General features: G+C 37.7%; 1 protein-coding gene and 1 long non-coding RNA gene across 22 annotated transcripts in view; one reads left to right on the forward strand and one right to left on the reverse strand.

The window, feature by feature from the left end:
• LMO7 (LIM domain 7) overlaps window positions 1-17,623 on the forward strand; it is a 222,627-nt gene that overhangs the window by 96,726 nt on the left and 108,278 nt on the right. For all 21 annotated transcript variants that reach the window (XM_045588711.1, XM_045588710.1, XM_045588705.1 and 18 more), the window contains exon 3: window positions 2,969-3,038. In XM_045588711.1, the coding sequence (XP_045444667.1) occupies window positions 2,969-3,038 (70 nt within the window). The remainder of the gene's footprint in view (window positions 1-2,968; window positions 3,039-17,623) is intronic.
• Window positions 7,703-15,680, reverse strand: LOC118730818. The gene is made up of 3 exons (XR_004991630.1): window positions 15,595-15,680; window positions 9,612-9,616; window positions 7,703-7,713 (listed from the first exon to the last, which is right to left on the reverse strand). It is a non-coding gene; the product is annotated as an uncharacterized LOC118730818 (long non-coding RNA).

The following is a 17,623-nucleotide window of genomic DNA, read 5'->3' on the forward strand; positions in this document are numbered from 1 at the left end:
AAGAGGAGGAAATGGTCCCTTGTGCTCAGAGGAATCTGGGAGGTTATCATGTTAGCTCATTCTTGAGTAGAGCCAGTCACCTGAAGTCAGTATTGCCTTTGGGAACATATATAATTGAAGAACACTTATTATACAAAGAAGTTTTATTTGCAAAAGAGAACAGTATTTCTCTTGCATGATACTTGTATTTTATTGGACATAAGACTATGCCCCATTCCTTTAGATATACTTAATGCAACCTATTTTTAATCCTAGAAGGTCTTCCTTTAATTGTATATGAAAATAATTCTTTATGGATGGTCAGTATTTGCCCAAACTGCATTTTTTTTTTTTTTTTTTTTTTTTTTTTAATATTCTAGTGCTTAGAACTGATATAGTTTTAACAGTTGACAGATAGAACAGCCCTTTTCTCTGGTGATACATTCTTTAGGGAGGGTGGTCTGTGTATTATCCAGAGTGTAGGTTTGTCTCCATGGTTATTTCTGAGTTTGTACCTGTCTTAGGAACCTCAGGAGTGGAGAGGGGCTCCAGTCCACTGTGCATTTGTTGTTTCTAAGTAATAGCTCTGGAACCTTCTGGTGAGGGAGGAGTCAGCTCAAATCAGGGAGACAACATTTATCCAGCTGGTTTCTTTACCTCAATCCCTTACTTCCTCCTCTGGCTGACTTAATTGAGAGTATTATCCATCCCAGAAACTGTCTTTTTAAAAAGTGCTCTTGATATTACTAACACTGTAATACAAAAATAATCAGTGAAGTAAACAGGTAAATGGAATGATCTGGACAAAGTCCCCAGTGACTCAGATGGGTGGAGGAGGGATGTATGACTCTCTTCCTCTAACAAGGACAATGAATGTTAGACTTCCCTGACATTCCATCTATATATTGCCCTATCTCATATTGATCTTTAACATTTAATGTCAATGAAAGGTTATATTTTAAGATCCAAGTTAACTGTTGGAAAGTTACTGCTAAGCTAATGGTCGACTGCCACAGGTTTCTTGACTTACATTGTGCCAGAATATGTTCCTAATAAGTAATGTTTCAGTTATTGCTTCTTCTGTGCCCTGTAAGAATGCCACCTTTAATAGAATTTAGAAATACTTGGTTGATAGGGAACAGCTAGAACAGTTAATTTGGAACTCTGATTTCTTATAAACCTGTTCAATTCTTGTCTAGCCTCTTACCTAGTCATTAAAGAAAACTAAAGTGGCCATGAAAAGAGAAAGCCTTCCTTCCCACATTGCTTTTAGTAAATAAATAAAGAAATTAAGGGCCTTAGCTGATTTGGCTCAATGGATAGAGCGTTGGCCTGTAGACTGAAATGTTCCAGGTTCGATTCCAGTCAAAGGCATATACCTTGGTTGTGGGCACATCTCTAGTAGGAGGTGTGCAGGAGGCAGCTGATCAATGTTTCTCTCCTATCGATGTTTCTGACTCTCTCCCCCTTCCTCTCTGTAAAAAATCAATAAAATATATTAAAAAAATAAATTAGGAATGAAGGTGTTAACACTTCTAGAAAATGCTTAAAGTCTAGGAGGTGGTTTTATTAAATCTTCCAAAGATCTTTGTGTCAAGAAACTATGAAAACAGAAAAACATCTTTTGTTCACCAGACTAAGTCTTCATAATCCACCCTTTTGAATCCAGTTGAACGACATTCTGAAGGTTATTAAATTGAGACTTTTGTCTTTTTTATTTTTAGCACACTCAAGTGTGTATATAAATCTCTGGAATGTTGAACGAGTGACATTCCACAAGTGTCAGATTTTTTTTTTTTTTCTGTCGTTCATTGTGGAGAGGAGACCAGTGAATTAATAATGTTTGATTCTTTCTCTTTTCTTTGCTTTCCTAGTGGAGCTCAGTTACAGAATAAATAATTTTTATTTATTTTTTGTGGGTAGAAAGTCAGTGTTTTAAGTTACTGCTTTATGGCAGTAATTAATGATTAATTTACCATGCTAGAACGAATAGAAAAGCATTATTTTAGAATTAAATTTCTCTGTGGCCTGGCACTGTACTAGTGAACCACGAAAAAATAGAATTCACAGTAATCTAGATTTAGAACCAAAAAGTATACTCCAAGTATCAAAGCTGTGTTCTATTTTGGTATTCTAGAGTGTGGCGACATATAATTGTCATAGCAACTTAAATTTGTTCAATGTTAGATTTTGAGGTAACTTTCAGGCTATTTTGGGAAGTTCTGGTACATTTAATTTAATTTTTCATTCAGTCATTTTGCCATGGTAACAAAGCAATCAATCATGGACTTAAATGAAATACCCATAAGAACTAGTTGGCTATGAGGATGAGTTCCCACTGCACCCTTTAAATATGGCGAAATAGTATATAGCCTTGAAACTAACTTTTAAAATAGGGATCTGTTTACATTCAGACATTCAAATGTCTACACAAAAATATAGCTATATATGTATATTATATATTGAACTCTAAGAAGAACCTATGAATATTATTATTTATAGCTGCATTAATTCATTTTTTATTCTTCATATAAAAGGGAAAATTGGAATAAATAGTACTGTCAATCTTCACATAAAATAAAAAAAAGGATTGGTTTGAGAAAAGAATCAATGAAAATGATTAATAGAAAAAGTATTCTAAGGACCAAGTGAATAAAATTATAATGAAGAGATTCTTAAACTGGCAGTTTGCAATAATGAGATATTATCTTTCTTTAATAGATGGGGAGCTCACTATTTTAAAAACTTAGCTTTGGATAGAGAAGTATGTCTCTGGTCTAAGAGGACCACTCACCATTGTTTGCAGCACTGTTCTGACTCTTTCTGGAATTGTTTTCTCAGGTGTTTGCTTTCTGCGGGACCCTCAGCTCCGAAAAACATATTGGGGATGGAATAGTGACATACACAATTTTTGAGAATGTTAAAAAGAACATTAAATTGATATTGGCACTCTTGTAATTGTATATCTTGTTTCTTTATTCACTTTCAGTTTGATTAATAAGCTTAAACCTGGTGTCATAAAGAAGATCAATAGACTGTCCACACCAATAGCAGGTTTGGTAAGTAATAAATTGTCTACAAAATTAGATTTCTTTGTTTTTTGAAATGTGAAAATATAGACTTAGGTTCTCTTATCTGGAATTATTATAGAAATTAGGTTTGGGATTTTTTTTTTTACTCAAAAAAAGCATATTTTGTGATGTTCTCCTTACACCTTTAGTACGTCTCTGTTTCCCTTCAGTTGGAAAATTTTATTTTATTTATTTTTTGTTTGTTTTGATTTTTGTGCCCTCAGAACTCATATCTCCTTTCTTGGTTTATTTCTTCTACAAATTGCATTTGTTTGTGATCACATTCCTTTGAAGCTTAGCTTGCAGACATTGTTTGCTAGTTGACCACAGTTTAGGGAAACTGTCCAGTGTTTACCCTTTGTTCCATTTTTTGGTACTTCCTGCTTATGCATTACCCTCACCCAGCACACAGGTCTTGGAGTTTATTTGTAAAATGCTCGAGACCTCCTGGCTCATTTACTTTATGTAATAGGTTTCCTTCCAACATCATGTGTGATGTTGGACATGTCTTTTTTTTTCTTTTCTCAGAAATATTATCCATAAAATGACTATGGATGATTCTCTAGTTTTTTAGCTTTAAATTTAGCATTTTGCATATGAGAAATACTCCACACTATCATTTTATAAATATTTTGGTGGGTCAAGACACTGAAGAGACCAATAATAAGGTGGGGCCATGTCTTTGAAAATAAATAATTTATAATTAAAATGCAAATGATGGATAATATTGAAAATGTTAGCAATACCTAAAAATCAAGGTTGATGATAGAATTCTGTTAAAAAATTTAATTTCACAAAACACTAAGTTTAAGAGCTAACAATTAGAATGTAAAGGAAAAAAAATATTCTCTTTGGAATAGATAAGTTGTGCTTATAATATTCTCAGAAACCTTCTTTTTGGCTGTGATGTGTATGCAGATGTTAAAGGCATGAAAAATTAAACTTACCAGTACCAAAATGTTTGGGTTTTCAGTTGTCATAAAAATGAAGTCAGGGAGTTGAGGAGGTGGTAAAGCAGAAAAGGGGTCAAATATATGGTGTTGGAAGAAGATTTGGCTTTGGATGGTGGACACACAATGCAATATACAGATTAGGTATCATAGACTTATATACTTGAAACCTGTATGATTTTATTAACCAATTTCACCCCAATAAGTTTAATTTAAAAAATAGCTAAAAGAAAATATCATCATAATTTTGACAGAAATGAATTATTCAGAGTCTTTTTACTAGAAAATATCTATCTAGCAACATATAAATGTATTGCAATATATGAATATATATATATATGAATTCTAATAATAGGGTGCATTGCAAGGTATTAAGGAATAAATTAAATAAATTTGGTTTTTGAAATCTTTCTAAGAAGACTATTTTGTTTAGTCCTTACCGGTTTGGTTCAGTGGATAGAGTGTCAGCCTGCAGACTGAAAGGTCCCAGTCAAGGGCATGTATCTTCGTTTCGGGCACATCCCCAGTAGTGGGTGTGCAGGAGGCAGCTGATTGATGTTTCTCTCTCATTGATGTTTCTAACTCTCTATCTCCCTCCTTTCCTCTCTGTAAAAAAAAAAAATCAATTAAAAATCTATTTAAAAAAGAATATTCAGTTTAATAAACTAAATAGATTTTATATTAAAATAACTTTTGTAAAAATTAAAAGCTCAGATTGTATTGTAAGTATTCTCTGTCTTCTCCAATGGTTTGAGCTATTCTTAGTTTAACACTTAGACTTTAAATCGTCATTTATTGGATTAATTACATGCATTTTAAATGAAATTAGCTTTTGATCTCAAACACCCTGCATATTTGGAATGCTTGAATTGTGGTGGTTAGTTGTTGGTCCCCAGAGGTTTTATTCAATCTCCTGATTCTGTGATGAGATGAAATCACAAATGTAATTTTAAATCCAAAGATCTCTCCAAATACTTCTATTTTAAGCATCAGAAATTCTATCTGGTTTGGATTTTATCTCTAGAAACTAAAATGAAATGAATTTCCAGCATATTAAATTGGATGATTTCCCAAATACAGGACAATGAGCATTTTCAATGGAATGTAGGAGTAGAAGTGTGACCATAGCCTCTGAAGTGGGCTAAGCTCAATTGATTTGAAGTTGTTATCATGCCTCATTTGATTCCTTCCTCTGATGCTTGTGTGGAATACTGGCAAACCCCAAAGCCTTAATTTCAAGTGTGAACTAGTATCTATCTGGTAGGGTTGTTATGAGGATGGAAGTGGATGATATATAGATGGTCTGACACACAGACATTCAACGAATGTTCTTTGGTAGCACGTTCATTCTTTTAATAAATAATGGAGTGCCTATTGGGGCAAGCATTTTTCTAGTTTATAGGGATGTATTGGAGGAACAAAGACAGATAATGACATTGGAGGAATAAAGACAGGAAGTTGACATTGATACAGCCAAAGGCATTAATCAAAATTCACCAGTTTTACATGCAGTTAATGCTTTTTTAAGTGCTGCTCTCAAGCTAAGTGAGATGGAGAGTGTTTTATTGTAAGGATTTTGGGAGCATTCTCCTGTTTCTCCAGTGCTCAGCCTTAACATATGATTACTTTTTTCCTGTTGGGAATGGTGTCTCCTAATTGAGATTCCCAAGAGAGAAATCTGAATAGATCAGGTTACTTTTTCCTTCCAGGCTACTGATATCATGGCCAGCCTGTGCATGAGCAGTTCCTTGGGAAGAAAGTCATCTTAGCCAAATGGTCTGTGATCAGGAATGTGGGTTCCCTTTGGCCCACTTAGTTCATGTGTGTGGATTGACACGAGTTCTGTGAATGAGGCTTGTGTAGGGTAGATACAGCAAGTTACGTAAAATACAGTAAGAATTATACAATTTCTGTGTTAAATTTGTTAACCTGAGTGATTGTAGTATTCCAAACCCTCTCTTCCATTTCTCTTTTCTTATTTTCTTTCCTGTAGCTATAGTTCCATTTTATGTCAGTTACCATGTATATTTGGCTTGGCAGCCATGGCAATGGATTTATCATGGGCCTGTGTGAAAAACATAAGCAATGACAATACAGGAAGGGATGTTTAGATAATTTAGAAATATATTGACTGCTTTGCTTGAAGCATTCATGATTATTATTATTTTTTTTGGGGGGGGAGGCGGAAGACAGTAACCATGTTACCAAAGAGATGTGGTTTTTCTTACTTAACTGAGTTTTATATTATAAATACACTGGAGCCCCTCAGCCTGGCCTGCACCCTCTTGCAATAAGGGACCCCTCGGGTGATATCAGACTGCCAGTTTCAGCCCAATCCTCCCAGCGAATATGTGCACTGGGCCTCTAGTATGCATATAAGATCCTTGGTTAATCTCTTCCCACCATCTCCCCTCCCCACTTCCCTCTGAGATTCATCAGTCTGTTCTATATTTCCATGCCAGTGCATTGAGTGTCTGTCCCCTGGTGGTCAGTGCACGTCATAGATATTCTCTTATCTTTTCTGTCCTTCCTATTTTTTACAAAGTCATACTAGAAAAAAAAAATCAATCTTACTCAGGAGTTTGAGTCTTCCAAAAAAGTAGCTGGTGTTAATGGTGGGTATTTTAAATAATTGAAACTCAAAATGATAAGTTTTTTTGGAATAAAAAGGATCAAGCTCAATACAAAACCATGAGAAGCAGGCAAGATAATTGCTTTGTTTTTTAAAATTTTTTCAATTACACTTTACATTAGTATTTTTTTGTGCAAGCAAGATATTCTGATGGTGAAAACTGTTGAACTAGAATAATGTTTGCCATCTGATGTGTTAGTGTGCATGAAATACAATATGTGTAGAAAACATCACATGTGTTATTAACCCTAAGACTTATAGTCATCTTGGGCCTGCAATGACTTATTTTATATTTAGCTAAAGCAAGGTTTCTCAGCTGTGGTCCTAATGACTTCTGACGTTTTGGGCCAGATAATTCTTTGTCTGCCTTGTGCATTATTGAATGTTTAGCAGCATCTTGGGCCTCAACTCACTAGATAACAGTAGCATCATGCTCCCAACCCCCATTTGTGACAGCCGAAAATATCTCCTGACAGTGCCAATGAGCCTATAGGGTAAAATCATCCCTGGGAACCAAGATGGCGGCATAGGGCAGACACCCAAATGCAGCCTACCACAACAAGTTTGAATTTAGAACTGAAAAACAGGGGAAACATCACCCTGAAGCACCGGACGGCTGGCTGAAGGGAGGCTCTACCATCTGGGAAGGAGAGAGAAGACACGCTGAACCTCAGAAACTGTGAAGGTATGGAAAACTGGGCGAGCAAAAAAGCGGCTGCAGAGTTCGCTGACTGCTGGCTTGTGGAGCGCGGAGAGGGCGGGCCGAGTTTGCTACCGGCTTACTCCCTGCGCAGAGAGGGCGGAAGCATTAGCGGCTGGCTTTCTTGTTCGGGAGGAAAACAGAACCACACTATTGCACTGACAGACTGTCCCAGACAGGGAGAGGCCAGACTGTCGGGCAGTGGGCTGGGATCTCTCAGAGGTGTGTGAAGCCAGCGGCCATTACTGCGGGACTTAGAAACCAGACCCTCGTAGGGAGGGGCTGAATAAAGCTTGTCTGCACCACCCGAGACTACACCCCATCCAAGCGGAGCACAGAAGCCCTTCCAGTGGCTAGCTTCCTCGTTCGCTGCCAATAGGACTCTCCTAGGGAGGGGCAGACAGGAATCTAAAGCTTGTCTGCGCCTATACCAAAGAGGTGCGCGTGCCTGCAACCAATTGTGCGGGATTCAACAAAGCTTGTCTGTGCCACCCTGAGACTCCACCCATCCAAGCAGAATACAGAAACCCTCCTAGCTGAGACACTTCTGATCCTCATAGCCAATTGGCTTGGAGATCAACGCTTCCCAGTGATACCAACAACAAGCAAGGCTTAACAACAAGACTGCACACACATCCCACAAAGGGCTACACCAAGACTGTCCTCCTCAGGTAACTGGGAGACTGACTCACTGAACCATATAGGACACCTTAGCACCCAAAGCCACCCTACCAACTCAGGAAAACTGTGAAAATGCCAAGACAAGGAATTAGATCACAAACAAAAGAAATGGAGGAAAAGAAGAGACTGGATATAGAGTTCAAAACCACACTTATAAGGCTTTTTAAGAATTTCCTAGAAAAGGTCAGTAAGACCTATGAGGAGATGAAAAGGTATCAACAAGAACTAATAAGGGATCAACAAGAACTAATAAGGGATCAACAAGAAATAAAGAATACATTGTCTGAAATAAAAAATATTATACAGAGTCCTAAAAACAAAATGGAAGATCGAAAGAATCAAGTTAAAGATTTGGAATTTAAAGAGCCAGAAGACACTCCTCCACAGAAGCAAGAAGAAAAGAGAATCCAGAAAATTGAAGATGATTTAAAAAACCTCTGGGACAACTTCAAGCGAACCAACATCAGAATTATGGGGATCCCAGAAGATGAGAGAGAGCAAGATATCGAAAACATACTGAAAGAAATAGTGACAGAAAACTTCCCCCACCTGGTGAAAGATTTAGACTTATTATACAAGTCCAGGAAGTGCACAGAACTCCAAACAAAAGAATCCAAAGAAGACCACACCAAGACACATCATAATTAAAATTCCAAGAGCAAAAGACAAAGAGAGAATATTAAAAGCAGCAAGAGCAAAGAAGGTAGTTACCTATAAAGGAGCATCCATACAATTGTCAGCTGATTTCTCAACAGAAACCATGCAGGCCAGACGAGAATGGCAAGAAATATTCAAAGTGATGAATAGTAAGAACCTATAGCCAAAAATAATCTACCCAGCAAAGCTATCACTCAGAATCGAAGGCCAGATAAAGAGCTTCACTAATGAAAAAAAGCTAAAGGAGTTCATCACCGCCAAACCAGAATTATATGAATTGCTGAAGGGGGTTCTTTCAGAAGAGAAAGTAAATAAAGGTAAAAACTATGAACAACAAATATGTAACTATCAACAAGTGAATCTAAAAACCAAGGGAATTAAAAAAAAATCTTATGAACAATATTAACTGGTGAATATAATAGAATCAGAGGTATAGAAGGGGAGTGGACTGACTATTCTTGGGCAAAGGGGGAGAGGGGGATGTAGGAAGAGACTGAACATAAATTGCACCTATGGATGAGGACAATGGGGGGTGGGGAAAGGGCAGAGGGTGGGGTGGGAACCTGGTGGAGGGGGAAAAATGAGGAACTTTTGTAATAATATGAACAATAAAGATTTATAAAAAAAATAAAAAAAATAAAAAATAAAATCATCCCTGGTTGAGAACCACTGAGCTAAAGGATCAAGAAAGTAAACACTCAATGTTAAAATATGTACACAGATAATAATTTAATAGAAAAATGTAAAAAAAAAAAAAAAGAAAGTAAACACTGCCCCTTTACATGGACTAGTTTGCTGAATGACTATAGATTTCATTGATCTACTCATGCTTGTCATTCCCTTTGAAAGCAATGGTATTTCAGAAAACTTGTTTTGAGCCATTCATTTGTGTGAGTGTTTGTGTCCTATCAGTGGGCTCAATAGGAAAATCTTCAGTATACCCACACTTGTATCAGAAATATGGGCTGATTTTGAACATCGATGCCCTAAAGTAAGGGTGTCGAACTCAATCAGAGAAGGGGCCAAAATCTAAAATCCAGCCTAAATCGTGGGCCGAATGGTTTACTGAACAGTCATAAACTGTCATTGTGATGGAAACGCAGCGGAGTGCAGTGATGACAGCGCAGTACGGGCCACATTGCAAGGCCTGGCGGGACGGATTTGGCCCGAGGGCCTTGTGTTTGACACATGTGCCCTAGAGGGTTCCTCTTTCAGGTTACTGTGGAGAGTGGAATGTGTAAGGTGTGGCTGTAGAGGCTGGGCAGGTTGTCTTCTCATTCAGGAATGCAGGGAATGCATTGTCAGTTTACTTCACCTTCCTGGTGACTACTTCAAGAAATAAGGCAGGTTTATGGGTCCATTCTGACTGCCCTTTCTCACAAAGTTATTGGTGGTTAACGTTCTTGTACTGTGCTGGGTGTCAGCAGAGTAATGCAAGCTAGTCTGTGATAAGGTCACTCTTGAAACTTCTAGTGTTTCCCTTGCAGCAGTGATAGAAAATTCATCTGAGGAACCACCTGAAGAATCTGCTCAATATTCTTATCAATATTTTATAATGTGCTTTTTAAAAAAAACATTTTCAGGCAGGGATTCTATTTGTCCCATTCCTTTCCTCAGGGGTAGAGGAGGCGAGGGGGTGAGAAGAGGAGAGGTTTGTGGGATACTGAGCTTGTGAGCTCTTTCTATAAATAAAATCAAATAAACACAAATAAGAAAATAAAATATGAGACCTCAAGACAGAGTTTTTAGGGGGGAAAGAAAGCCCATTTATGTTTCCTCTTCTTTCTTTTCCAAGTTGAAATAATATAAGAAGTACAAATATAATTACTATTTTCATTCAAGGATAGCACTTTTCTGAGTAGGAGGCAGAAATAGATTCTATATGATTGAAGAGAAAATACTCAATGAATAAGAATGGAATGTAAAATTGGATGAGTGGTCCATATATACCTTGCTTTCAACTGTGGTGATTAAGTTATTTTCTGCTGGGTCAAACCCAGTGTGTGTCAGAGGGAATATAGTTGATAATAAGCAAGATACTTTTGTGAATGTATTTGGATGTTGATGTATAGAAAACACTGATAACAAGTGACAGCATGGGGAGATAGTATTGTAGAGCTAGTTTAGAATAACCATGTACTGGTAAGATCAGTAGTGTTTTGTTGTTTTTCTTTCTGTTTTTGAATTTTATTGCTGATTTTATACATTTGCTTGAGAAGATCTTTCACATAGCAAATTTGGGAGAGGCTTTCACCAATCAAATTCATTCTGATCTATGCATCCTTGCCTGTTTGATTGCCTAGCCGGCAAGAGCAGCATCTATACAGAGCTGATTCTGGCTGCCCTGATCCCCATCTCCAACTGGATGGGGAACAAAGTTGGAGGTCCCCTCTCATCACACTATTCTGCCTCAGCTCTGACTCAGTTTTCATGTTCTGGCTTTCCTCACAATGGATACATAATGAAAGCTAGTTGTTTCTATAAATTACCCTGCTCTTTAATGATTGTTCATTTCACACATATCACTGTAGTGGGACAATTTATATGTGTTGGATCAGATCTTGTTGGATCAGATCTTGCTATTTTATTGAATTAAAAGATAGTTTATTTCCTTTTCTTCTATTTCTTAATAGAGATTATAAAGGTTAAACGCTATCAATAGCCTTGGTTACAACTGCTCAATTGTGGTTTCATGATTAAAACTATGCTAAAGAAATGTTTTAATTTCAAAGGAAAGCTAAACCATTGTGACAACTTACATATGTAATTATGCCTCAAACACTAAAATGTAAATGACTTATAATATTGGCTTGTCAGTTTCATTATTTTCTTTATAGAGAAAACACCAGTAACAAAAAACAGGGAGTACTTTTTCTTCTTAAGTAAGATATAGGAGAGTCCTATAGTATTGCCATTATTAATGTACTGTTTACACTTGTGCAAGAAATTATAATATTTATAAATTAGGCATTTACTAAAAATACGGCTACTCTACACATTGCAAATGACATTTTCCATGGTTGTATTTTAGTACTTTTTTCCCCCCTAATGTATATTTTCCTGGAATTTCTGTGGATTACCTTCTGTATTTTGAAATAGTTTGGTGTTATCCAATAATTATTAGTAAGTCTGAGAAAATAGATGGAATGAGGAGTGTGCATTGGCTGTCTTCAAAGTAACCAGTATTAGATGTTAAATATCCAAATGCCTAATACCTCCACATAAGTGGCATAAAAGTAAGTCAATAATGGTGAAGTTATTTATAAAGCAGTTTTAGGAGATTTCTTCCAGAGTCTCCTTGTCTCTCTACTTCTCTCCAACTCCCAATTACAGATAAGTATCACCAAGGGTGTAAACTTAAAAGCTTAATGCCAACTTTGAAGTTGTTTCCAATACCTACATAATGATGCAGCACAGTAGATCAGGAAACTCCTGTTTTATTTCCAGCCACAATCTCTTAGTCATGGCATTGACACAAGTTTAGAGCTCTTCCCTAGAGTGCCAAAACTTACTTGTTTTTAAATCTAAGATGAACATTTATAAGCCAACTTTCAGCCTTGAGGGCAATCTTGTTTTTAAACATTAATGAATTAGAATTCTTGAAGCAGCCCTATAATTAACTTGTGGAGTTTTTTAAAAAAGTGATTCAGAATAGGATTATATCATACATGATAATTTTATGCAGATACAGAAACATTTGGAACATCTCTCTTTAGGCACCTTTTGTTATGTAGAAATCGGAAAGGAAAAAGCAAATGAGGTAATAAGAAATAGAACCCAGTGTAAGACTGGTCTGAGGACCTTGGCTACTTGATGGTTTTTAGGCTCATAACTCTCTCTTCCTTCCTAAAAGTGTGTATTGAACACCAACTATGTGCCAGGCACTGTTCTAGGAATTTGGGACACACCCACAAATAAGGCAGAGAAAGTTCCTCTCTAATGGAGCACAGTCAATAAGTCAATAATAACCTGTCATATGCTAATAACTACAATGAATAATATATAATATCTGTCAGTTACCAATAATTACACTGATAAATTAAGTCAATGAGTAGAGATTGATTAAGTGCATGTATAAGTATTTGCTCAGGGACATCTTATTTCTGGAGTTGACATTTATCAGGGGTGTAAATGAAGTGAGCGAGTGGGAAGATATGGGAATGGATGGGAGTTTTCCAGTCAGAAGGAAGAGATGGGTATCAAGACCGGATGAAGTTAGACCAGTGAGGAGAACTGTGGATCTGAAACAGAGTGAGGTGGAGAGGTAGTCCTCAAGGCTTTATACGACTTCATGGACTTTGGTGAGTAGATTGCATTTTAAAATGTAAAAAAAAAAGAAAAGAAAAAAAAATGTAAAAAAATATCACTGGTTGGTGTGTGAAGAATAGACTAAATCAATGGTTGGCAAACTCATTAGTCAACAGAGCCAAATATCAACAGTACAATGATTGAAATCTCTTCTGAGAGCCAAATTTTTTAAACTTAAACTTCTTCTAACACCACTTCTTCAAAATAGACTTTCCCAGGCTGTGGTATTTTGTGGAAGAGCCACACTCAAGGGGCCAAATTGCTGCATGTGGCTCATGAGCCATGGTTTGCCAACCACTGGACTAAAACAAATCAAGAAAAGAAACAGAAGAGCCAGTTAAAGAATAGTTTCAGTTGTTGTGATGCTTAGTTTTGTGTGTCAACTGGACTGGGCCACGGGGTGTCCAGATATTTTGTCAAACATTACTCAGAGTGTGTCAGTGAGGATTAATACTTGAACTGGTGGATTGAGTAAAGCAGATTTCTCTCCCTCATGTGGGTGGGCCGTAACTTATTAGTAGAAGGCCTGGCTAGAACAAAAATGAGGACCCTCCTTGAGTAAGAAACTACTGTGCCTGAGGGGATGAGCTGGGATATTGGTTGTTTCTTGCCTTCAAATTTGACCCGAAGCACCAGCTCTCCTTGAGTTTTTTGAACTGAAACTTAGACCATTACATCAGCTCTCCTGGTTCTCAGGCTCTGGATGTGGACAAGAACTAGACCATCAGCTCTCCTGGGTGTCTAGCTTGCAGATGGCAGTCTGTGGGACTTCTCAGCCTCCATATCACCTCGACGTGGGGACATGTCTTATAATTACAGTGAGGGAATTTCGGGACTTTCTTGACATAGAAAGACTAAAAGTGAGTCAGCCTCATAAAGTAGGGAGTCCCTGAGGCTGAAAAGCTTAATCTGATGATCCAGATACATCACTTGTAAAAGCGATTCTCTGAAGGGGGGTGGGAGCAGCTGCATGAAGAAATGCGAATTCTCAGTGAGCTAGTTTTACTATGTTGTTTTTCTTCATTAGACATGCTTTATTGCCTCATAAACTATGCCTGTTAGTGTCATTATGACATGTTTCTTTAAGCAATTATTTATTTGTTTTTCTTTGGAACATAAAACATGAATAATTTGAGGTCAGAACTCTTTTCTCTTTTATTCCCATTCCTTTCTCTCCCCCCCCCCCCCCCCCTCTCCATCTCTGTCAGCCACCAATCTGTTCTGAGTCAGAATTTCTTAAGCATCGATTGCAGCATTTTTTTTTTTTTTAAAGAGTGGCTACGTTTTAGAATTCACTTTTGATATAAAGTTTAATTTGAATAATATTCAAGACTGTGCCATATTTCATGCTGCAATTTGACAAAGCCTGCTATTGCTTCTGTGTAGTTAATTATCACCTGAGTTGATTAAGCATTTCAATAGCCAGCATTTAACCAGAACCCTCAGCCCTCATTCCTTTGCTGCCCTATCTTGCCAATCTTAATTCTGTCTCTCTTGGTCTGGTTTTGCTCCTGGTCTGCCAAGCAGTGCTGGAGAAAAATCAAATCACCAAGCTTCTGGCATAATTATCATGGATAATCTCCTGGGTGTCACTTGGCAATTCCTTTTAAGCATTCCTGGCTGGTTCCTATTCCTGTTTTCGCATGTGACAAAAGCTTACTGCTCTGCTCAGGCTCACTGAGTCTTTGTAGAGCACATGTGTCAAACACAAGGCCCGAGGGCCAAATCCGTCCCACCAGGCCTTGCAATGTGGCCCGCACCGTGCTGTCATCACTGCACTCGGCTGCGTTTCCATCACAATGACAGTTTATGACTGTTCAGTAAACCATTCGGCCCGCGATTTAGGCTGGATTTTAGATTTTGGCCCCTTCTCTGATTGAGTTCGACACCCCTATTGTAGAGAAATAAGGACTGGAGGAAAACTTTCAAAAGCAAACAAACAAGCCAACCCCCCAAAAACGTAGTAGCTGCTTATTTTCCTCACAAATAACTATTGAAGTTAGATCTCTGAGTGTTGGCCTATGTAATATAGTTATAAAATGTAGGTGTTACTTCACAGCTTACATTTATTAGCTAAGCCATAAAATAGAGGATGAATTCTCCAAAAGAGTAAAAAAGCTAGTGTCAGCTGTTCAAAATGGTGACTACCATGCTTTTTAAATGGGAAACTGTATAATTAAAATGCAAATTTGGATGTATTGTTGTAGTTACTCTGCTGCTTGGATGATTGATTTCACACGAAGGAGAAGAACTGCTTTAAGTTATATTTGGAAATATTTTTCTTATATTGTTCTTAACCAGAAAACTTACATCTACGAAGACTCAAATCACTTGGAGGACCTTCTTAGAATTATGGGATCTAATTCAGCAGGTCTGGGCTGGAGCTGGATAGTCTGCGATGTTTTTTATGCGACCTTTCCCCCATTTTAATTATTCTGCTTATTTTCTGTTATAAGGAAAAGAAAACTTATTGCACGATGTCATGTATTTTCAAAGCTCAAAATAACTTTAGTTGCATCCTAATGACCTATTAATTGCAATAGCAGGACCTATTTTTTCAGCTCAAGCCAGCTTTTGCAATAATAATAATAATAATAATAATAATTATAATTATACTCCCTCCATCAATTGTTTCTCATCTATGAACCAATGTCAAGCCATCATAGATGTTCTCAATAATTTAACACAGATACAACAACTTCTGTGTGGATTCTTTGTTCATTGTTCAAACCATTCACACAGAATGGAATAAAATTTTATTCTTTTAAGTTCGACAGGTAAACAAGATGCTGAGAAAACCTTTGTCCTCTCTGACAGAGAAGCAGAGAGCACTGGCTCATGAATAGACAGCGTAATGAAAGTTAAAATAAAAATTTGGGGAAAGTCCCTCTTTTGGTCCACTCTCAAATAAAGCAAGAAAGATAAACAGCCCTAGCCGATTTGGCTCAGTGGATAGAGCATCAGCCTGCGGATTGAGGGGTCCTGGGTTCGATCCTGGTCAAAGGCACATGCCCGGATTGCAAGCTTGATTCCCAGTGGGGGCCATGCAGGAGGCAGCTGATCAGTGATTCTCTCTCATCATTGATGTTTCTATCTCTCCCTCCCTCTCTGAAATCAATAAAGATATATTTTTAAAAAGATAAACAATAGTTTCTTTTCCTGCTAGCCCGAAAAAGTGTTTCTATTTATTTGGCTTTGAAGTTTAGTGTACCTCCACATCTGTGTGCATACATGTGTGGTTACATGTATATAATCTATGCAGTATAGTAGCCCTCAATCTTTTCAACTAGTTTGTCTAATCATTAAGCCACTTAACCAATTAAGGTACTAATATAATATATCACATTGAACAAGTTACATAATTGCCTCTTGAAATAGTAAGAATGTTCACACATTTATTTGGCTTGTAAAGGAGTGAAATATTCCAATAATTCTAGTTTATTTTAAAGAATGTGGCTCTTAATAAATTGATTTTTCTGACGCCAAGAGAATAAGTCCCCTTAAAAACATTTCTGAAGTGGCTTGAAACAGGAAGAATGTCTTCTAATTTGGCCAAAAGTATGATGTGTATTTTATATCGTTTAAAATTTGAAGGCTAAGTCTATAAGGGAACACTTCGTTAATTGTTCCAACCAAACTCCCATGAAGTGTTTTTGAAGTATCTCCACTTAACCAACAGAGGGCACTTTACACACCTTACATTGCTTAGGGAGCAAAACACAGATGATGCTGAAACAGTTTTCATCCAATTATCAGGAAAGAGCCCTGAAGATTTCATTTTGAAATTCACAAAAATATAGAAAATATGGACTCTGGCCAGGTAGCTCAGGTGGTTAGTGTCTTCCTGATATGCCAAGGTTGTGGTTTCGATCTCTGATCAAGGCACATACAAGAAGCAACCAATGAATGCATAAATAAGTGCAACAATAAATTGGTCTCCCTCTCCCTCTCCCTCTCCCTCTCCCCCTCCCCCTCTCCCTCTCCCCCTCCCTCTCTCCCTCTCCCTCTCCCTCTCCCTCTCCCTCTCCCTCTCCCTCTCCCTCTCCCTCTCCCTCTCCCTCTCCCTCTCCCTCTCCCTCTCCCTCTCTCCCTCTCTCCCCCTCTCCCCCTCCCCCTCTCCCCTCTCCCCCTCTCCCCCTCTCCCCCTCTCCCCCTCTCCCCTCTCACCCTCTCCCTCTCCCTCTCCTTCTCCTTCTCTCTCTCAGATCAATTGTATAATTGGACTGTACCTCAGGGGTTCTTGTAGAATGTTATTAGTATGTGTGAAGTTAAATAGGAAGGAGTATACATTGTATTGATCTTCGACTCACTTCTTTCCCCCTTTCCTAGCTCAAGAATGGGATTAGGCTGAACCTTTCTACATGTAGAACAGAATCCATTTTCAAATCCTTTGATTGAGTTTTATCTTTTCTGTTGTGCCTGGGGCACCTGATCCAAGGATATCTCATCTCAGTTAAGAGTAGATTACAGTTAAACTATCAGAGATGCTCTGCCATGGAGCTGCCACTGAGCTGCATTGTTTTCATCCTCCCAGCAAGAACCTTGGAAAAATATCGTGCCCTATTTGGTTTTGGCACCGTCACTAGCCTGAGGCGTGCTGTGAAGGGAAAAACACCAGCCTTTCTTGGTTGAAATATAGTTGTTT

Source organism: Pipistrellus kuhlii, unplaced genomic scaffold, assembly GCF_014108245.1.
Source record: "Pipistrellus kuhlii isolate mPipKuh1 unplaced genomic scaffold, mPipKuh1.p scaffold_m20_p_3, whole genome shotgun sequence".
Lineage (NCBI taxonomy): Eukaryota > Metazoa > Chordata > Mammalia > Chiroptera > Vespertilionidae > Pipistrellus > Pipistrellus kuhlii.